Genomic DNA, 22,967 nt, shown 5'->3' with positions numbered 1-22,967 from the left:
AGAAATGCTACAAAGCATGGAGGTTAAGAGTATGAGCTTTGGAGTTCTTTTTCCTCCCTGTCACTGACCCTGTGTTCATCTTTCTGCCCAAAATATCATGTCCCAGTTTTCAGCCCTTTTGTGTCTTCCTTGAACAAGTTCTTCCCTGGTGATTTTACTCAATCAATTAGAACCAGAGGCTGATGACATCAGGATGAGTCCCTAACCGCCCTCTCCCCTGCCATCTCAATTATAACTTGAACTCAGGATCATCTCACTCAAACTTCCTGTATTCCCCACATCAAGGGACTCCAGCCACTCTTACTCAAACCAGAGACTTCCATGCTATCCTCAGGAGGGATGGGAGAACACATACTCTCAGCTCCCCAGAATAAAAACTTCTTTTGGGGAACTACAATAATTTTTGGTAAACAGAATTCTTGCTTATTTCACTGGCAAACAGCCTAGGGTTTGTTTTTCTCCCCACCAGCCTCTCAAGCCGTCTCTGTCCTGGTTTCTTTCACTCACTGCATGTTCCTTGTCTTCTTGCACCATGACCTCTCTCCTCAGCTGCTTCAGATCTCCTAGGAAGTGTTAGAGTGGGGCCATGGTGGTCCCAGACCTGGCAGAACAATCGTGCCTCCTTCTCAGCACCGGTTCAGGACACCCGACAGTTGTGTGTCCGTTAGCAAAACAGACCCACACATTCCAGTGCTGCTCTGGCCAGTCCAAGTCTGTAGCTTATACCTCCTAGACCTGGAAAATCGACTTCAATCTCCTCCTGCTCACTAGCATCGCTGTAACTCAGACTTTTAGCCTCAGGGAGAGGAGGAAAACCACTTTGTTTCTTTTGGAGGGTAACTTTGATGGATGTGTTTGTTATTGTTTGATTTCCTTTGAACCAGTCTCTCCAGTTTCAAGGCAGATATCAGAGTCTTATCTGAAAGGGAGGATGTTAATAGTACCTACCTGTAAGGTTGTTTTAATAAGTAAATGAGATAATGCACGAGGAGGTGCCGAATAGGGTGCAGGACATGAAGCAAACACCCAGTAAATGTTAGCCTATCATCGTCACTGTCATCCCTGTCACTGAAGACTCACCTGTAAGGATCTAAAGCTGCTCTTGATTTCTCTAAACAGAGTCAGTTGCCGGTTTTTCTATAGTGTTCCGAACATTCGTTACTTGGACACTTATTTTATCTTAACTATTTCTATCTTCACTCTACATTGTGAGCTCCTCAAGCAACTGTTTAACTTCATTTTTATATCCTCAACTTCATTTTTATATCCACACCAGCAATGTATCTGGTGCATAGGAGGTGGTAGATAAATAGATACTGGAAGAATCTTGACTCTTAGCTCACACTATTCTCGAGAATCATTTCCAGTTTGATTGCAGATCTAAATGTGAAAGGTAAAACTATAAAGATTCTAGGAAAAGAATAGGAGAATATCTTCATGGTCCAGGAGCAGAGGAAGATTTCTTGAACAAAACAAAACAAACAAAAAAAAGTACTTTAAAAAAGAAACTTACATATTGGTATCAAGAATAGAAGACATCTGGAAGATTATTTTCTCAGAGGAAAACCAAAACAATCCAAACATAAAATTTAGGTGTGTAAATTAACTTCCAATTTCAAATGTTTTAAATGTGTAGCTCTTAAGTGCTACAATGAATATTTTAAAATATTACAGTACCTTTTTACCCTAATAATCATGATCTAAAACCTTGATATCTTATTGTTTTTCCTATAGTATTGGGATGGCAGGATGACCTTTCTCACTAGAACTCAAGGTCATATGAACTCACCAATGCCCTGTTAGTCTTTAGTAGCTCTTATCTAACAGTTCAGATGTGGACCATCAGTTTTAATATTACATGGAGCTTTTACTGAATGATGTTTGTTGATCCTGGTTACTATACCTTCATATTTTAAATATGTCATCTGACAGCCTTCTAGAAGAAAGAAGATCTCTGAACCTCTACATTTATTGTATATTTTTGCAACTTCAATTTTTTGTATATTATTTTGTACATAGTAAATTAGTGATGTTAAAAATATAGAGTATTAAAACTAATTATACATATGGCAGCATTATAGGCTCAAAACACTTTTACTAACAGATGTGCCCATTGACCACTGGTTTAATTAAAATGCTTTATACTCAGGGCAGAAACAGTTGCCAGAATTTTTGTCTGGTAGTGTGATCATGATCAAGAGTTTTACACTCAGTTCTCTGTGGCTGCAGGGATTGGGGGAGGTGGTGTTGACATGGGGTCATTTGGTTGATTCATATTTGGTAGGGACTTGATCCCCTTAGGATGTTCATAGTGATGTTTTAAATTAAAAGAGACAGGTGAGTGTATGCATTAAAAAATAGATTATAATGTATCTTTTTAAAAGTGATCTTAAAATGTCTATTATGAAGAGTGGTAAGCTGTAAGTCAGAAATGGGTAAATGTTGCTTAATTTTAATTAACTATTTTCTTATATCCTAGGCTGACCAGATATCTGGTTTTCACATAAGATCTGTTCTCTGTGTCCCTATTTGGAATAGCAACCACCAAATAATTGGTAAGACATTACCTAAGTAGTTGAAACTTCTTTTATAAAGACAAATTTACATTACAATACACTTTATCTTTTTTACCTGCTCGCCCCTTTTAATTGATACCTGCTCCCCCCTCTTTTATGTCCAGGACTCATCAGCCTATGTTTCATTCTTTTGTTTAACCTCATAAGTGCAGACTCCTAGTGAATCAATATTAATCCAAACAATGAACAAATATTTATTCTTTTAACCAAGGACCAATAATTTTGAAGTTGGAGGAGATCTCAGAAATCAACTAATAGGACTTTCTTATCTTACCTTGTAGAAATTGAGGTGGGGGTATCATGCAAAGGCCAGAATAAAATCACAGAGGGAGTCGGTAGCAGGGTAGAGATTAAATGTCAGGGCTCCTAACTCCTATACAGACTTTCCATTACATCTTTATGTTTACATCTATGCTTTTACACACAGAGTACGTGCAAAGGAAAAAGAACACATATTTTTTTTAAATTTTTTAATGTTTATTTATTTTTGAGAGAGAGACAGAATGCAAGCCGGGGAGGGTCAGAGAGAGAGGAAGACACAGAATCTAAAGCAGGCTCCAGAATCTGAGCTGTCAGCACAGAGCCTGACCCGGGGCTCGAACTCATCTATGGCAAGATCGTGACCTGAGCCAAAGTCAAATGTTCAATTGACAGGGCCACCCAGGCACCCCCAAAACATGTATTATTAGACATATACTAAGCATGCATCTTTGTGTTTGGATGATTCTAAAATAGGCTGTACTTGACCCGGAATATGGAACTGTGGTCCAAAGGAGCTTCTAAGTTTTCTCTACCTCCTGGTCTTCTTTCCCTCCCCTCAAAACCTCAGTCAGGAAAGCATCAAACCTAAGGAAGAAGTCAGTGGTTAGAGAAGTCATAAAGGGTGAAGGAATTAGTTAAAATTATTGAAACACAATTAAAACATGATTTTTTTTCCTAGGGGACTAGGTACCAGTGCATCTATTTGCCTCTCTTCGCTTCCCCCTGACATTGACTGTTAAACTGAAAGACACTGCTGCTTATCAAGAACTTAGTATTCTGTCAATATTATCAAGACTTGAGCCATAACAGAATTTTTTCATACATTTGCTTAATTTATAGAAAAATATTGATATATTAATGAACACAGAATATTCTGAGATTAGTGTCCAATGGCAATCTCAAATCTAATCCTAGCTTTTCATTCCTTTCTTTTTAACTTTTATTTTTATTTTTTATTTATTTTGAGGAGGGGTGGCAAGTGGGGAAGGGACAGAAAGAATGGGAGAGAGAGAATCCCAGGCAGGCTCTGAGCTGACAGCACAGAGCCCAACTCAGGGCTCGAACTCACGAACCAGGAGAGATCATGATCTGAGCCAAAATCGAGAGTCAGATGCTTAACCACTAAGCCACCCAGGTGCCCCATAGCTTTCATTTGTAACAGTAAACATCTGTTATGCTTTCAAAACTAAGACTGCAGTTTGCCTACTACATGCTAAAAGATTTGTGTTTCATTACATATGTCTTCTAGCATATGATGACTTACCTCCCTAGTGAGAAGTTAGGTATTTTAAAAAACACAACCATGCTTTAGAATTATAGCTATTTTTTTGTTTGTACTAAATGGGGACACAGGAGAATGTTTTTCAAGATTGTTCAGTTTTTCTGGTTAGAGCTGTATGTTTTGAGACATCTGGCACAGTGCTGGAAATGAACTTTGGAAAGAGGAAGTGTACGTAAATTAAGTTTGTTAGAACTGTATGTACCTCATTGGTAGCAGAAGCAGAACTAACCTTGCTTTGAAGATTGACGGTGTCCTAATTCCCAACTTCTTTAATGTTCACTTTAAAACATTCCAACATTATCTCATTTATTTTTTTCTTTAAAGTTTATTTATTTATTTTAAGAGAGAGAGAAAGCACGAGTCAGGAGTGGCAGAGAGAGAGGGAGAGAATCCCAAGCATGTTCCACGCTGTCAGCAGGGAACCTGATGCAGGGCCTGAACCCACGAACCGTGAGATCATGACCTGAGCTGAAGTCAGATGCTTCATTGACTGAGCCCACCCAGGCGCCCCCAAACATTATCTCATTTAATCTTCCTAACCCTCTGAAATAGTTAACGTTTTAATTCCCACTTTACAGATGAGGAATTTTAGTGCTAAAAAAGTTAGGTAACTTGTTTAAGGTAACAGCTGTGGTGGAGTTGAAATGTGAGCTGAGACAGTGTGACACCAGAGCCCATGTTCTTAATCACTATGCCACCCTGCCTCACTCAAGCACTGTGTTCCAGGGGATTGAAAAAATAAAAAAAATTATATATATACATGCACACACATGTGTATTTACACAGTTAAGCTCAATTATGTATCTAATTGCATGTATGTGTATGTCCATGTGTATATATGTGTCCAATAGATCAGAGTGATTGCGCACAGTCATCTTGAAAAACATTTTCAAGGATTCAGACTGATGCCTGGTAGAGCTTTAGGCTACACTGTGAGCCAGTTTGGATATCACAACCTTGAAGATCGACTGCATTGCTGTATACCTCAGATCTCCTCTCCTAAAGACAGCAGGCACTAGGGAGACCAGAGATTAAACTGAGTGTCTGAAGTTACCTAGGGGAGGTATGGAGTCAGCCGGGGCTTATTATATTGTGGTAACACAGTGAGCAGTGCTGAAACTGACCACATAAACCAAACTCTTCCCACAGGAGTGGCTCAGGTGTTAAATAGACTTGATGGGAAAGCTTTTGATGACGCAGATCAACGACTTTTTGAGGTAAGAAAATAAATTTGTGAACCAAAGGTTATAGCTGAGTCATCTATAGTCTCCTGGTAGCAGCTTGCCAAAATTTGTCAAGCATTTATATATAGTTGTGAGACCTTGAGCCAGCTCTGCCGGCTGTATGGCCATCACCTTCCTTGGGTTTTCAAGCTTCCGTTTATTCCCATCTGCCCTCTACCTGGAAAGGTTGGCCTGGAACAGTCTTCCTTATAAACTTTGCACCAACAAATAACCAACATGAAACCCCCACGATTATTTTTCTCTACCCAAAAACATCTCACAGCTTCTTTACTAACTGGTTCTAAATCTACCTTCCTTCCTTTTCACGTTTACCTCATGGGTATTGTCACTTGGTTTCCTCATCAAAATATTTTATACCCTAGCCACTAAAAAGAGGTTGCTTTAGTTAAATGGAATGGAATTACTAAAATCAGTCCACGATCTAAATGAATTAAGAACACATTTGGTAAGACTGTAAGTATGTTTTTAAATTTACAAAGTCATTTTTTCCACAATGACATGAAATTAACAATTTTTTCTCATGTGCAATGTGAGCTATAAAGCTGTTACATGACAATAGTAATTAAGAATTTTAATGTGCATATTTCCCCAAGGCCTACCTCTGTGTACAATAAAATTATATTTTCAGACCCATTTCTGATGAGTGCCTGCTTTCATATTAGATTATGCCAGTGAGTTATTGCAGTTTTTAATTAGTGGGCTTTCTCTTTCCCAGGCTTTTGTCATCTTCTGTGGCCTTGGCATCAACAACACAATTATGTACGATCAAGTGAAGAAGTCCTGGGCCAAACAGTCTGTGGCTCTTGATGTAAGTCAGTATTTATGTCCGAATCACATGCTAAAAAGCCCTAATTTTATGAGAGAAAAAAAGCCCTTATTATGGGCCTTAATTTCTCAATTTCTAATTACCTATTCATTGGGCTTTAATTATTCTAGAGTCATGGGTTTGGCTCTGATGAAAGCCAGACCCATTCTTAACAATGCTCATATGCTCACAATTTTGCATGCAGTTTTAGGGAGTGCACAGATTCCTTGAAGGCCATCCATATACGTTGTACAGTTAGATACAGATTTTATGTGTTAGGTTTATTAAAAGGGATGATCCAAAAAATAAATTGTCAGGATGTTAAATGCATTATGAACTTATTTTGAATATGTATAGATAGTCTGGAAATGCACAACTTCTCATACCACAGAAGAAAACTTCACTACAAAGACATGTGACCCAGGTGGGGACAGGCTGCTCCGGGCATTATCTAGCTCCCCCACTACACATGTATACATCCCACCGAGAGCTCCGACCTGTTTCCCAGGCCTGACCTGCATCTCCTCTCAGACTAGGTTCTAAGACTATAGTGCTCTCCCCTGAATCTCCTTGTTTTGACCCAAGACCTATTGTCCCAACTTCTGGTCTATAGCCATTATCAAAGATTTTTTTTTCTATCTGTGAAATACTTCTTAACTAGGGCAGATAAAATATCAATGATATGTGACATTATCTAGAACATGATAATATAATACATGTACAGTCTTCAAAGTATTCTGTGTAACAAGTGAGATATTGGTAGAAAGATAAAACCGAGGGAGAGGATAAGTAAGCAACACAGTGGTACCTGAAGTACTCTGATTTAAGATTTAAAAGACCTAAAATTAGTTATTTACCAATATACTTTTCTACCCTTAATTAGGCCATGAACCATGGAAGCACAGGGATTTTATCTTTTTTATAATCTTATTCCCTAGTGCCTAGCAGGGCACTTAGCACAGAGAATACTTTTATTTAATGGTTTGGGGATCGATGGAGGAAGGGAGGAAGAGACAGAAAGAGGAAGGAAAGGATGGAAAAAAGAGATTCCCCTGCCCAACGAAAAGGATTTTTTTTTTTTGGCTCTCCCTCGGAGTCCTGCTTTGTTTATATGTAATATCTTTACAACAAGGAATAAAAATAATACATCCAGGATGAATTAATAAGTAAATGAACTGTGGATATGCAACGAATAAGAATCACTAACAGACCATTAGGTCTATGTGCAGAAGTATTTTCACATCCTGACTCCGTCACCTACCTCAAGTGTGAGAATTAAATGAGATAATATAAGAGAAGATTTTAATACTCCATCAACAAAATTACAGTAATGACAATAATTGCTATATTATTACTTGCAGTAATGTGTTTATTACTGAGAAATCACCATAGACTGTGAGAAAGAACAAAGGACAGGGATTTGGAACAGCAAATGTTGTCATGACTCCATCATCTTCAAATTTTGACCTCCTCAGGGTTGCCTCACTCAGCTTTTGTTTCTTTAAAAACTTTAGTTTCTGCATCTGTAAAAAAGGACACACTATACACTAGTCCCACACAAACTCTACTTCATGTTGTCGTGTTGGACTTCACACATACAGAGCATCTCATATATACCCACATACGCACTCCTCACCCACCTCCTGGTGGGTCTCCATCCTGTTGGGAAGGGGGTGGAATCAGTGGGTTGAAGCAGGAATTGCCATTCACCAAGGAGAGGCCACTCTCTGACTGGCACCACCGCTAGTCCTCGACCTAGAAAGTTCTAATACAGCCACAGTGTCCTCACCCATGAATTGCTCATTTGGGTTCATAGACCACTCTGACACCTTCTGCCCTGACATACAAAAATTATTACTGACACTCCCAAATTTCCAGCCCAAGTATTGTGGTAGTCTCACCCTTTCAGAAGTTGCTTGTATGTGTGCACTTACATGTTCTGTGTGCTTTCCTGATCAGAATTCTGGTGTTGCCATCTTGGTTTCCTCCCTCCCTGCTCCACTCAACCCCTACCCCACCAGATACCACATTCTCATCTCTAATGATCGGGTGGCATCCACCCCACTCCCTCATCCAGGAATGCATATGCAAGAATATCTGGAAGGATTTCTTATCTCAGGGCTTTACAAAGACAAAAAATGATTTGTTGAGAACTACTAAACCCAAACTCAGGAGTGAGATCTTCTTATACTATAGTATACATTAGCTTCTGAATGATTATATATTTTTAAAATTTATGTATTTATAAATATTATAGATGCATGTGAATAATATAATTTAAGGTGCATATTTCTATTAAAAGTATGTATTTATAACCAGCCTATTCCAATAAAGGATTTAAGCTACTTGATAGGAATGTAAATGATCCAACAAATGTTTTAAGGTAAAGTGATGATGATAATAATAATAACAACAGCAACAATAACAGAAGGGAGAGAGAGAGAGAGAGAGGACACACTAACCAGAGGGGACAGAACCACACACAGTGCTATCCTTATATCATCTCCTCCTTCTCCCCAAGAATGTGGGGTGACCTTCCCCTTTTTTTCCATTGTGGCTAAGGGAAGATTCCTCACCTGGATCTGGGCAGGCTCCTCTTTCACTCGTGTTGTCTCATTTTTAGTTACTCTCTTCAGGTTGTTTTCTGCTTGATCTTGCATAAGATCTTTGTCTAAGTGTAGCTTTACCATCCCCGTAATCTTTTTGCAGTGTGTTTTTTCAGCTGGCAACAAGAGTGAAGGGAAGTAATCCATCCCACAGCCCCAGTGACAATAACCACCCCAGAAGGCTTTCCCTCCCCAGAAAGCGAGCACACATATTTCATGGCCTGGAGAGGTAATGTGAGTACATTTTTTTCCTGTGTGTTCAGGAGACTCTTGAGAGATAGCACAGCATTCTCTTGTCTTTTAAGAATCCTTTCTCTCAGGCATTTTTAATAAAAATACTACCTTGGTGCATTCTCTGGAAGTATTTCCCCTGTTCTCTGGGAAGTTTACGTCTTACGGATACTTGCCGAAGTGTCCAGGGTTCACAGGAAGTGCACTTCTAAGGCACATCTTGCTGTGTATCAGTATCCCCTGCAGGAAGCTGCTGGCTTTATCTGAGCGAGAGGCAATGCAAGGAAAAGATTTGGAGCCTTGTCTTTTACATTAGTCTGATCAGTCTAGTTAGGACTGAATCTGTGTTCAGTAGCTGTGGATCTTAGGGAAGCTACTTAACTTCGCAATCTCAGTTGTTGCACGTGTTAGATGGGTTTGGTAAGAAAGGTGTTTTAACAGGGAGATAAAACAGTTGCAGGAAAAGTATTTAGAGAGTGTTTAGTTACAGTTAGCACTTAATAAAAGCTGGCTGTTCTATTAACCAGAGCGCCTGCTGCCCTTAATCTGCACTGAGTTCTGAATGCTCTGCCCAAGAATTGCTTATAAAACTGCTCTGATTGAGGGGCTGGGGAGGAGGTGTAATTTTTTGCCCCTTTTATGAGGAAGATCGTTTCCTGCTTAAAGTTTGAGCTGAAGACAGATCCCCAATTTCCCAGATCCTGGGCGCATCCTGTGTTCCACCACTGAGCATCCCAGCAGCATTGGAGCTATAGCTGCTGGGCTGCAGTGAGCCGCTGCTCGCCATTGCCCCCTACTCCTTGCCCCTACTGCTTGCCTCTGCTTCCCACTGCCCTATATGTTTCTACAGAAAAGACCAGGCACTGTAAATACAGAATTTCCCATGTTAAAAATAGCTATGCAGGTCTTCAAAAGCTGTACATCCCCAAGGGCAAAGCCTCCCCAGAAGACCTCCCATGCTATGGGGTCTCTTCCCTGTTGCCACATACTGGCAACTTCAGCTCATTTTAACCTAATCCACAAATGGTGAAAAATAAAAATATAAACATATGATATGCTTTCTACTTTTTTGGCCTTTAAAAAATGAAGTGACTAGTACATTGTCTGGATTTTGTTTAACAATTGAATTATAAAGCACTATTGTTTTGATTATTGCTTTTCTTAAGTTCTTATAATTTAGTTACATAATTCTATTTAAAAGTCTGTTTCCTAAATATATAAAACTAATACTCTAAGACTCTTAGAGAGCTGAGATGCTCTTAAAGCTGAATAATGGAACAAAGAGGGGAATTTACTATCATTTTTCATAACTTTAATTGTTTTCTCCTGATTTCCATTCTGTCTGAGTGCCAAGAGCTTCACGGGAAGTATACTAATGTATGTTCACATTTTCTGAGTGTAAGAATCCCATGATAAAAGAGGGAAACTTCACCTGAAATTCCAGAATACAAAGCAAATACAACATGAATGGAAATCAGAATATTACTTCTTCATTTTGCACACCAAGAATTGTCCTTTGGGGTGTCTTTCATAGATATTGCAAATGAAGCCTTGCTGGATGCTGATGAGAAATTTTCCGGAAAATATAAGTCAGGGTATTAAGGGACACCTAATACCCCTCTATGACCAGATGAGGAAAGTGACGAGGGTCAGACAGAGGGTGTAGAAAGGGCATATGTAGTCAGAAGTCAAGCCCCATTTATTCTACCTCCCCAAAGCCTCTCCCATCCATTTCCTCCTTTCCAATAGCCATAGCAGCCATCCTACTTAAGGGCTTCCTTACCTCTTGACGGAACAATCGTAATACCCACCTGTCTGTTCTTCCTAAAGCGTATTTCAGATTGCATCACTCATCCACTCATGGATCCTAAATTATTCCCCCATTATCTATCAGAGTACCAACTTCCTGGCCCTCGGGGCCCTTTGAAATTTCATATCAAACTATCTTCCTGCCCCCGGCTCTCATTTCTCTTTTCAGAGCATTCTGTGCTACTTACAAACTCACCTACATCGTAGTCTACAGATCAGCCACCTGCTTCTCTGCCATCTGATCTCTAACACCTTCCCTGCTTCAGTTATTCTCTGTTCCAATTATGCTGCCTCCCCTCAAAGTTGTTCTGTCATTCAAAGCTCAACTTAAATGTAATCTTTTCTATAAATCTTCTAATCCCATGCTTACTTGCTCCTGACTTCATCCTATGTTATCGTTAATTGTGACTTTGTATGTTTTCCTCTGCTAGAACATGCTATCTATTCTCTGCTATCTATTCTATATTCCTTTCGGTGGTTTACCTATAAAACCAAAAGTATATTGAATAAGTGAATGCTTACAGCCACAAATAATGTTTCTGGGCTGCTGTATCAGCTTTCCAAAAGGGAAAAACTTAGGTTGTGATGGAAAAGGTGGCAGTCACCTTATTGGCAGTCTTGCTGACCACAGACTTGCATAGCACACCCCTGTATTCCCTTTCTCCTTTATAGGTCATGAGGACCAATCTTTTCTGTTTACTTATTTTAGGGGGGATCTCTTCCAAGGTATCATCTCCCCTCAGGTATTTCTTTCGATGATGATTAAGGAGACAACCTGGCTTCCTGAAGATAAGGAAAAAAGAGAGAAGTGAAAGACATGATTCCACCGTGCATAATCTCCTAAGCTCCAAGGGGAAAATTTTCTCTAACTGGGTGATTGACACAGTTAGACTCAGGATGCCAACAGAATGTCACTCCATTATTTTTCATCTCTCTTCCTTTAGACCTACTCTCTGGAATCAAACTTCCCTACTTTTGGATGAACTCTCTGGTATGTTACATGGCTCTTGTGACACACTCAGGTGTTAAATAGCCTCCGAGCTCCTCTCCTTCCCTGTGATTAGAAGCTATGATCAGGAGAAGGTCATAGTGGGCTTCCTTACTCTTCTTCACTTTACCTCCTCCCCAAGACAGACGTAGAGAGCAAGACGGAAGTAGAATAAAGAGCAAACTCATACTCTAACCTGGTTTCAAGGCTCTCTGTGTCAAGCACCAACATTTTTTTTAATTGTGAGTTGCTTTCATAAATTCGTCAGAGAATTCTGGAGCCTAGAAATCTCCCGTTGTCAGTCCCTGATGTGGGTTTACCTCTCCTGACTGACAGGTTATAATTGTCTCTCAGGCCCTGGCTTCTGGTGGCCCACGTTTTTCTCTTTTATTTATTGTGGTCAAATAAACGCAACATAAAATTTACCATTTTTAAGTGTACAGTTCAGTGGCACTAAATAACATTCACAATGTTGAACAATCATCACCACCACCTATCTCTGGAACGATTTCATCTTCCCAAGCTAAAACTCTGTGCCCATGAGACACTAACTCCTCATTCCCCTCTCTAGCCCTTGGCAGCCACTATTCCACTTTATGTCTATGAACTTGACTCCTCTATATACCTCATGTAAGGGGAATCAGTATCATGTAAGGACAGTATTTGTCCTTTTGTGACTGACTTATTTCACTTACCATAATGTCTTCAAGGGTCATTCATGTTGTAATTTGTGTCAGAATTTCCTTATTTTTTTTTAGGACTGAATAATATTCCACTGTAAGAATATACCATATTTTGTTCATCCACTCAATGCTTCCTGATCTGAGTCTTTTTAAGCCTGTGCATCTTTCACAGATCCATTTGGCCCCTGGACAGCCACATGTGTTGGACCATTAGGTTGCACGAAGCAGCCCTCTCTTCCTGCCCACTAACCTTTAGAATTTTTAGGCATGAATCAGTAACTGGTCCCACACCACACTCTGGGGAAATACATATTAAGTTCTATAAGTGGTTTTCTGGAAAGAACCCTCAAAAAACTCTAATTTTTAATATTGTGTTCTCTCGTGAATTATCTCCCTTGTCTCACACAATGCAGAGATGGGCAACAAAGCACCTTAGCTTGAAGGTAGCAGAACTAGCTTGGGACATCTTCTTTCCAAGTCCTGTATTAGTAGCCTAGATAGTCTAGCCCCTCCTTTTAGAATGCAGTATCTGTTGTTCTCAACTATAAAGTCAGACAGAAAGAGTCCCATTTAAACATGCTGTTATCGGGGCACCTAGGTGGCTCAATCAGTTAAGCATCTGACTCTCGATTTCAGCTCAGGTCATGATCTCATGGTTTGTGAGATCAAGTCCCATGGGATTCTCTCTCTCTGCCCCTCCCCGACTGTGCTCTCCCTCTCAAATGAATAAATAAACATTTTTTAAACAAATAATTAAAAAGTAAACATGCTGTTATATACCAAAATGGCTTTCCAGACCAAGTTACTGTCAGAACGTGATCCAGTGATTGTCCAAATGATAAATGTCTACCCTTGGAAAATCCTTGTTTATTTGCAGGTTCAATGGATATAGGTTATCAATTACAAGACCAAATTCAAAACATCAGCAGAGGTGGAATTGTTCCCATTTGTAAATTCTTCTTTACTGAAAATACGTTGCATTATGTAAACACTTCTTTTGAAGAAAGGAGAAAGAGGAAACCCAAATGAACTACTTCCCTCAAATGGTTATGTGGTTATTAGTTCCCCATTGTAGCCACTACTACATTTTAAGTAACTTTAAAAACAAACAACACTTTGGAAGCTGTTTTCTGTGAGAATTCTGGGCTCCTACTGAGCTAGTTTATAAATTACGATCAAATAATTGTGGCTGTCAAAAGGGGCTTAAGAGAACAATCATGCCAACTTTCTTGAACTTCTTCTTCTTTGGATGTGTAGCACAGTAAAGACCAATTAAGTGGATAGTGTGTGCTTCCACTTTTCCGCTTGCTACTTTTGGTAGCAGACTTTTATTCCAGCTAATTCTTGGTTCTTCTGTGTGACTACAAAAGTTTAGACTTAACATATCTACCAATTACAATCTCCATTAAAAAACAAATATATGTTATTAACAGAATACTGATATGATGTTTTCATATATCGTGGTTTATCTTTAACTTCTCTCCATGGCTTTTCACATCCAGACACTTACCAGTCCCAGTCAGTTTTGTTCTTGCTGTGCCTCTGTGTTCATGGTTCAGGTCTTTATTTCCTCTTCCCTGGTTTAATTCTGCACACCCAAGCTGAGGATCCTGGCTCGGGTTTCTTCTTTCCTGACCCATGGTACACTCAACATACAGATTTATTTTCCTAAAATGCAATACTGATCATATCTGTGCTCTGAAACCATCAGTGGCTCCCTACTGCCTGCAAATTAGAGCTTTCAAAATTTTCCACTATTGACAGCAATCTTTTTGCTTCAGCTCTCACTTCCTTCCATCTTCTAGAAAAAAGTCTGTTATTTTGTGTTTCTCAAAAATGTCCCAAGACTCCCACTCTGGGTATTTTCTCCATTTGCTTAAAGTACCTTCTAACAAACATCAAATTTCACCTTTTCCATATATGTTTCCCGATCTGCCCCCAACAGATGTGATGGTTCCTTCCTTTTAATCTCTACAAAAGGTTATTTTGCATAAAATCGCTGTTGTGTTAGTTGATCTTCAAGTATAAATATTTTACAAAGACTAGTAAAAACATGGTACTGATAATGTAGGTACCTTATATGAAGATAAAGATTAGTCCAATAGTTTTCTTATGATTTTTCTATACTAAGTATGACCCATATAATATTTTTTTTACTTGTTCTTTTTAAATGTTTTTTAAAAAGGTGTTATTTAATGTTATTAAATCAAAGTATTATTGTTATGGAAGATGCAGAATGTTTTTATGAGAAGAAATTGAAAAATCAGTGGTAACCAGTGCTTAGAACTAACCACCTTATCATTTGGGTTAACAATTTTCATTTTTCTTTCAACCCTTTTAAGAGATCACTGTCTTCTGGCTTTCACTATTACTAATGAAACACCTGCCATCGTTCTTGTTGTTCCCTTAAATGTAACGTGTCTCTATTTCTTACTGCTCTTAACAACTTCTTATTACTTCTGGGTTATTTTGTTTTCGATATATTTCTTGTAAACTACATACATCTGAATTTAATGTTTAAATTCAATATGAGAATCTTTGTTTTTGATGAAGGATTTGATTTTACTTATGTTACTTTATTCGTCCTGAGTTTATACTTTTTTATGTTTTGCTTTTTTCTGAGTTTTACTATGTGGATTCTATTTTGCTTGATTTTGGACTCCAACGAAGTGGAAGTTATTTATTATGCTTCTTTCACAAAAGCATTTTTTAGTCAAGATTTCTATAATTATTAAAAACAAAAATGAGCCAGTATCTTTTAACTCCTTACTATGCAGGAAAATGATTTGTGTGCACTTAACCCTCAGTTGCCTGGTTTTGTTTATGCATTATAAGATTTTAATTACATTATCATGAGCAAACTGTTAAATTTATACAGTGCAGTTATTATTTTAAAAGTACTACTCATATTTTTCAGTACTAATATAACTGTATTTTTAATACTTATTTAGACATAGTTTTTGTTTTGGTACCCTAATCATGTCCATCAAACCACCTCAAAACTTCAATAGTTTAAAAATTTTTTTTTCAACGTTTTTATTTATTTTTGGGACAGAGAGAGACAGAGCATGAACGGGGGAGGGGCAGAGAGAGAGGGAGACACAGAATCGGAAACAGGCTCCAGGCTCTGAGCCATCAGCCCAGAGCCCGACGCGGGGCTCAAACTCCGGGACCGCGAGATTGTGACCTGGCTGAAGTCGGACGCTTAACCGACTGCACCACCCAGGCGCCCCAAAACTTAATAGTTTTAAAACAACAATTTTGTTATTTTTCACTAATACACCTTGACACTGCAGGAAGTGTTCCCGCCTGCCTCTTCCCAGAGTCACCCACCACCACCCCTAGAGATAACCATTGGTCTGACTTTTCCACCATAGATTAGTTTTACCCATTCTAGAATTTCACATAAATTAAATTACACAGTATGAACTCTTTTGTTTAAGTCTTCTTTCAACCCACACAATCCATTTGACGGTTACCCGTATTGGGTATATAAGTTTGTTTCTTTTAATTGATGATTAGTGTTTCATTGTGGGATTATACCACAATTTGTTTGTTTACCTATCCTCCCATTGATCAATATGTAGGCTATTTCCGGTTTGGGGCTATATGAATAAGGCTGCTATGAACATTTTTGTACAAGTATTTTTATAAACGTATGCTTTTATTTCTCTGGGGTTAGTACCTAGTATTAGAATTACTAAATCAAAAGGTCAGTGTGCAGGGGTGCCTGGGTGGCTAGTCACTTAAGCATTCGGCTCTTGATATTGGCTCAGGTCATGATCTCACAGTTGGTGGGACCAAACCCTACATCAGTGCAGAGCCTGCCTGAGATTCTCTGTCTCTTCCTGTCTGTCTGCCCATCTCCTGTTCATGCACGTGTTACAAGCGTGCATATGCTCACACATTCTCTCTCTCTCAAAATAAATAAATAATCATTTTTTAAAAGGTCAGTGTGTATTTAGTTTTATAAGAAATTGCCAAATATGTTTTCCTTCCAATGTGGTGTCCCATTGTACTCTCCTACCAAGTAATTTTGAAAGTTATAGTTGTTCACAGTCTCATCAATACTTGATGCCATCACTGTTTTCAATAGTAGCCATTTTGGTAAATATTACGTTGTGGTTTTAATTTGAATTTCCTTGATGACTAATAATGTATATTTTTGCATGTGTTTATTTACTGTTTGTATACCTTTTGTGAGCTGTCCAAATTTCTGCCCTCTTTTAATTGGATTGCTTGCCTTTTTATTATTGAGTGGTAGGAGTTCTCTTCATATAGCCTGGATACTGATCCTGGTAAGATGTATGTATTGTAAATGTTTTCTCCAAATCTGTACCTTGCTTACTCATTTTCTTTATGATGTCTTTTGATGAGCAGATGTTTTTAGTTTTGATGAAGTCTATTTTGTCATTTCTTTTAGTTTTAAGGTTACTGCTTTCTGTGATATAAGAAACCTCTGCCTACCCACAAATCAGGAATATATCCCCCTATGTTTTCATCTAAAAGCTGTAGCGTTTTAGTGTTTACATTTGGCTCTGTGATCTAGCTCAATGATTTTCATATGTGGTAGCAGCTGAAGTTCATTTTATCATCGTCCCATCTATTCAAAAGTTCTTTTTTCTCCTTGGATCACTTTGGCACCTTTGTTGAAAAACAAATAACTGTGTAAGTGTTGGTCCACTTATGGCCTGTCTATTCTTTTCCAGTGATTTGTCAATCCTGAACTCTTGTATTAAAAAATACGTATTTATTAACTCAAATAAGCATTTCAATTCTGCTATTATAATTTGGATTCCCTTGAAATTTTCCCATGTTAGCCAATCCCATTTGCATGTTGTTGACATTGTATTCAGTCACTGAACAAGTATTCATTGAGCTACTTTGTGGTGGACACTATTCTAGGTGCCGAGGATTCAGGGGTGAGCAAAGAAGAAATATTCATATTCTCATGGACCTTATATTCTACTGGGAAAAGACAAGCCATAGACAAACAAACAAATAAATTAGCAAGATAAATTCATGATGATGTATCATAAAGAAAACAAAGCAAGATGCTGTAATGAAGAGTGACTGGAAATTAGGCCTATCACAGATGCCCCGCAATTGGGGGGAGACCCCCACCTTAAGAAAGTGACAGTTGATCTTTGTTATCTCATTCTTTGTTTCCTTGCTTGTTTGTTTTTAATATTTCATCCAGGCCTATCTTATCTATTTGGTTTTCTGGTCTAGTTTCAGTGAGGCTCTTTCTTCTTATATTTTATTGAAGACACAAAGCATAAGATTTCTGATAGGTAATGGCCCTTGCATGAAATGCTACCCGAGGTATATTCTCTCTGAGTTCTCAGGATGTCCCCTTTCCCTTGGACTTCAGTGTTTACCAACTGGCAAGGTTTTGTGATTGGCCTTGAGCCTCCCTCACTGACTACTTACATACTATTGAATCCCTCAAAAGGGCCAAAGTGGAGCCCTTCAAGGTGTGGGGCTCAGGCTGGGGACTTGGGTTGCCAGCGTCTCAAGCAATACAGACAAATGCTGAGAATTTGGTGGTTCTGGTCCTTTTCTCCCTGGGCAGGGCTCTTCTTTCCAGATCCCTGTGCATTGTCTTCACAGATCTCGGTCTCCAATTCCACTGTCTTAGGCCAGGCACTGTTCTCTCTTCCATATCCACTCTTGCTCACCTCCAGTCCATCCTCTATGCAGCAACAAGGATCATGTTCTGCATGTGATGAGGATCCCTTTTTGTAAGTTCAAGAACAGGCAAAGCTACATAATATACCAAGAGGATGAATGCTTCAGAAGTCAGAGTGGTGGTCACTTCTAGAAAGGGGTATAATTGAGAAGTACACAAAGGGCTTCCAAAATCACAGTGATGTGAAAGCTAACCAGATTATGTCAGTCTCTTGTCTAAAACCCCTCAGTGTCTTCCCATTGATTATAATAAAATCCTTTATTGGCCTACAAGGCCCTGGATGGCCTGGCCTCTGCCCAGCACTTCCACCTCATCTCAGGCCATCCCTGCCTTACTCACATTAGCCTGAGAAGCACCTTCATCTTCTGCCCAAAACATCTTCCCTCCACCCCTTGGCTTTGCTAGCTCCTTTTTGTTTTTTATGTCTCACCTTAAATATCATCTCAGCAAGGCTGTCTCTAACCAATTTTCCTGTCACCTCCCATACCTAGCCCACCCTCACTGTCTTTCAGCATCTTGCCAATTGACTTTGTAGCAATTATTTCAATGCATATATTTGCCTATTTAGTAACTCCTTACTGCTGAGACAGAAGTTGCATTAAGACAGGGACCATGTGCACAGAGCTTGGCACAAATTACATCCTCAATAGATATTTCTTGGTTGAATGAATGACTAATGATTTAGACATCCCAACTACATTAATGCTGTTCTCTGACTTATTCCTGCAAATCTAATCTGATCTCAATGGCCACTACCAACCTTATCTGAGGCAGATTAAAAACCGTCCTTTTTAGTCTTACTTTTGGACTTCTCTTTCCTCCATGGCAGCCAGTTATCCCTGTGACCCCAATCAGGTTAACACAGGTCTCGAACTGTGCTTTACTCCTTTTACTCCAGAGGGAGCTCCCAGCAAAACCATGCTGCATCAAATATAAAGTCTCCATGGCTCTTGCATAACCACCAAAAATAAGCAACATATATTTCTCTCAAATCACCAACCACAGTGGTCTTTTTGATTATGCAAAAACCATGAAGCGAGGGAGATACAAAATGAATATATATAAATACCCAATAAAGGGCTACCCAATAAATACCCAATAAAGTAGCCCCAATAAAGGGCTACTTAAAAATATTCCATTAAGTGAAATCAGACTACTAATAGTTCCAGACATGTAAATTATAGATTTGAAAAACCACTGGCACATCCTATAGTTGTTTCAGACACAATAATAACCAATCCAAATTGCTCAGTTAGTCCAGAAAAATGTTATGTTCTCCTCTGTTCGAATTAACAAAAGAAATTCGAATTAACAAAAGAAAAACAAGTAAGAAGGAGTTCATTAGAAAAGCATTTGTGAAACATTAATACATATAATAACCTATGTGATTAAGAAAAGCAGCCTCACGTCAAAACATAATGTGGGGAGAAATGTGATTGTGGGAAAGGAACACTTATTTTGAAGCAGTTATAAATTATAGTCCTTTATGTGTATATATCGAATCATATTTAATCACACTAAGAATTAGTCCAAAAGAAATATTTTTAATTTAAGTATTAATGACTGAGATCTTTAATGAGAGACTACTAAAAAAAATTTAAAACTTGGAATAATTATTACCACATATAACTTTTCAAAAGACCTAGGGTGTTCCTATATCTTTTCACACTAAGGTCGTTGAAATGATTGAAATTAGTAACTAAGCAATTCCTTAAAGCTATATAACAACCAAAAAAAGCCAGTCATAATCATTCCTTATAAATAATTTTCTTCTATAGGTATCAGAATATGTTTAGTCAAATCAAAAATATTTAATGAGCATATACTACATGTACTATATATGTTAAATATAAAGAATATTTAATTAGCATATACTGTAATGCCATCATTGGAAGATCCTGCCTACCAAACACAGCTCTTTGAAACACAGAAGAGAATCAGGAAATAAGCAAAAGTTGAATAGACACCATAAAATTCATATACTAGAATTCATACATTGGACTCATCTCCAATTTCAAACACAATTCTTTTTTTTTTGCATTTTATTTTGTTTTGTTTTTAATATTAAATATAATTTATTGTCAAATTGTTTCTATACATCACCCAGTGCTCATCCCACGGGTGCCCTCCTCAATGCCCATCACCCACTTTCCCCTCTCCCCCACCCCCCATCAACCCTCAGTTTGTTCTCAGTATTTAAGAGTCTCTTATGGTTTGCCTCCCTCCCTCTCTGTAACTTTTTTTTCCCCTTCCCTTCCCCCATGGTCTTCTGTTAAGTTTCTTAAGATCCATATATGAGTGAAAACATATGGTATCTGTATTTTTCTGCCTGACTTATTTCATTTAGCCTAATACCCTCCAGTTCCATCCATGTTGCTGCAAATGGCCAGATACCATTCTTTCTCATTGCCAAGTAGTATTCCATTGTATATGTAAACCACATCTTCTTTATCCATTCATCAGTTGATGGGCAATAATTTGGCTATTGTTGAAAGTGCTGCTATAAACATTGGGGTACAAATGCCCCTAGGCATCAGCACTCCTGTATCCCTTGGGTAAATTCCTAGCAGTGATATTGCTGTGCCCGTCATAGGGTAGACCTATTTTTAATGTTTTGAGGAACCTCCCACTGTCTTCCAGAGCAGCTGCACCAGTTTGCATTCTCACCAACAATGCAAGAGGGTTCGCGTTTCTCCACAGCCTCGCCAGCATCTATAGTCTCCTGATTTGTTCATTTTAGCCATTCTGGCCGGCATGAGGTAGTATCTCAGTGTGGTTTTGATTTGTATTTCCCTGATGAGGAGTGACATTGAGCATCTTTTTATGTGCCTGTTGGCCATCTGTATGTCTTCTTTAGAGAAGTGTCTATTCATATTTTCTGCCCATTTCTTCACTGGATTATTTGTTTTTTGGGTGTGGAGTTTGGTGAGTTCTTTATAGATTTTGGATACTAGCCCTTTGTCTGATATGTCATTTGCAAATATCTTTTCCCATTCCTTTGGTTGCCTTTTAGTTTTGTTGATTGTTTCCTTTGCAGTGCAGAAGTTTTTATCTTGATGAGGTACTAATAGTTCATTTTTGCTTTTAATTCCCTTGCCTTTGGAGTAAGAAATTGCTGTGGCTGAGGTCAAAGAGGTTTTTTCCTGCTTTCTCCTCTAGGGTTTTGATGGTTTCCTGTCTCACATTTAGGTCCTTTATCCATTTTGAGTTTATTTCGGTGAATGGTGTAAGAAGTCTAGTTTCATTCTTCTGCATGTTGCTGTCCAGTTCTCCCAGCACCATTTGTTAAAGAGATTGTCTTCTTTCCATTGGATACTCTTTCCTAATTTGTCAGAGATTAGTTGGCCATACATTTGTGGGTCCAATTCTGGGGTCTCTATCACCTGGGAACTTGTTAGAAATACAAACACTCTGGCCCCACCCCAGACCTGCTGCCCCAGGAACTCTGGAAGCAGAGCACAGCCATCTGTGCTCTGATGCATGCAAGAGTTTGAGAACCACTGAGCTAATGCGTGACATAGGATGTGTATGAGGATCCATGATGTATACATGGATGAAGTATTATCTAACTATAGGTGCCAGCATTTCATGGGAAAACCATTGATAAAGGGTTTTAAAGGTAGTAAAGACATGAGGGAATAGATTTTGACTGCCACCAGCAACCAGAGGGTGTGAAAAACTATTCTGTGTGAGAAAGGGAGAGAATTTTCTTAATTAACATTTGAAATGGAGGGAGAAGGGAGAAAAGGTAAACAGGAAGGATACATTGGAGAGTAGCAAGTAAAATGAAGAGAGGCTGAAATTTAGGAGGTTAATGGTCAAGTGAAATGCCCATAATTTATTTGGGATTTTACTTTGCATCAGCTTAACTTAACTTTGATATCAGTTTAGATTCCAAGTGCCTCCAAGTGTGACTTTGCCGCCAGAGCCATAAACATATCAGTAAATATTTATGCAGTCGTTTCCTGCCCAAGACAACCAGTCTGTAGCTTCCGTGAAGTCTGTGTTCCTCTTCCCTGTTAAGTAGTTCTTTACACGCATGCTCTTCTCAGCCGGCATCTGTAATGGCCCATTTCTCATTTCAGGACCAAATGGCTGCCCAGATCTACAATAAATTAATATTGAAAACTATTGATATGAGAGATTTACAGTAAGCTAGTCAGGGGCAGTTCCTGGGAACTGAAAGCAAGCATTTGGCTCTGGTCTTGAACCGCATGTGGCAGAGAGCAAAGCTTGCGGGGCTGTCCTGTTTCATAGCTCTGCTCATTGTTTTTCTTTTGAAATGCAGTTGTTTTTTTTTTCCTACTGTAGAAACTTGACACAAAAGCAGGAGCTCTTTACTGTGTTGTTCATGGGTCTGATAATTGCTTTATCTTGCTTTTCTTGCTCTTTTTTGTTTTGCTAGTAGAAAGTTCAATCCAAAAGTTAATTGAAGTTGGTAGGGTTTTGCAAATAGTAATTTATTTTTGCAACTATTAATATTTCTCAAGTTAGAGTTCACCAACAAAACTGAGTCACTAGTTTTTACTTTTAAATATTTTCTAACTTAATAGACACAGAAGATAAAGCCATCAGAGATAAAAATTTTCTTGTGAAAGTTTAATATTTGTTAGGTGTTCTGTGGATCAGTTGTTTACTTTTGTATGTAAGCTTCATACAAATTTTATTTAGCTGTCAAAAAAAATTGATGAGTGTGTTTATTATGGCTAAACTCATAACCTAACAATATTCCTCATAGGGAAGACATTTATATAATTAACATTTGCAAATGCTTCTTTCTTGGAACTATT

General features: G+C 38.5%; 1 protein-coding gene across 1 annotated transcript in view; it reads left to right on the top strand.

The window, feature by feature from the left end:
• PDE11A (phosphodiesterase 11A) overlaps positions 1-22,967 on the top strand; it is a 367,330-nt gene that overhangs the window by 201,060 nt on the left and 143,303 nt on the right. The window contains exons 7-9 of the mRNA XM_043577142.1: positions 2,480-2,555; positions 5,269-5,336; positions 6,079-6,171. Of these exons, the coding sequence (XP_043433077.1) occupies positions 2,480-2,555; positions 5,269-5,336; positions 6,079-6,171 (237 nt within the window). The remainder of the gene's footprint in view (positions 1-2,479; positions 2,556-5,268; positions 5,337-6,078; positions 6,172-22,967) is intronic.

The sequence above is a fragment of the Prionailurus bengalensis genome, chromosome C1 (assembly GCF_016509475.1).
Source record: "Prionailurus bengalensis isolate Pbe53 chromosome C1, Fcat_Pben_1.1_paternal_pri, whole genome shotgun sequence".
Taxonomy (NCBI): Eukaryota; Metazoa; Chordata; class Mammalia; order Carnivora; family Felidae; genus Prionailurus; species Prionailurus bengalensis.
This window is presented reverse-complemented; position numbering and strand designations above follow the sequence as displayed.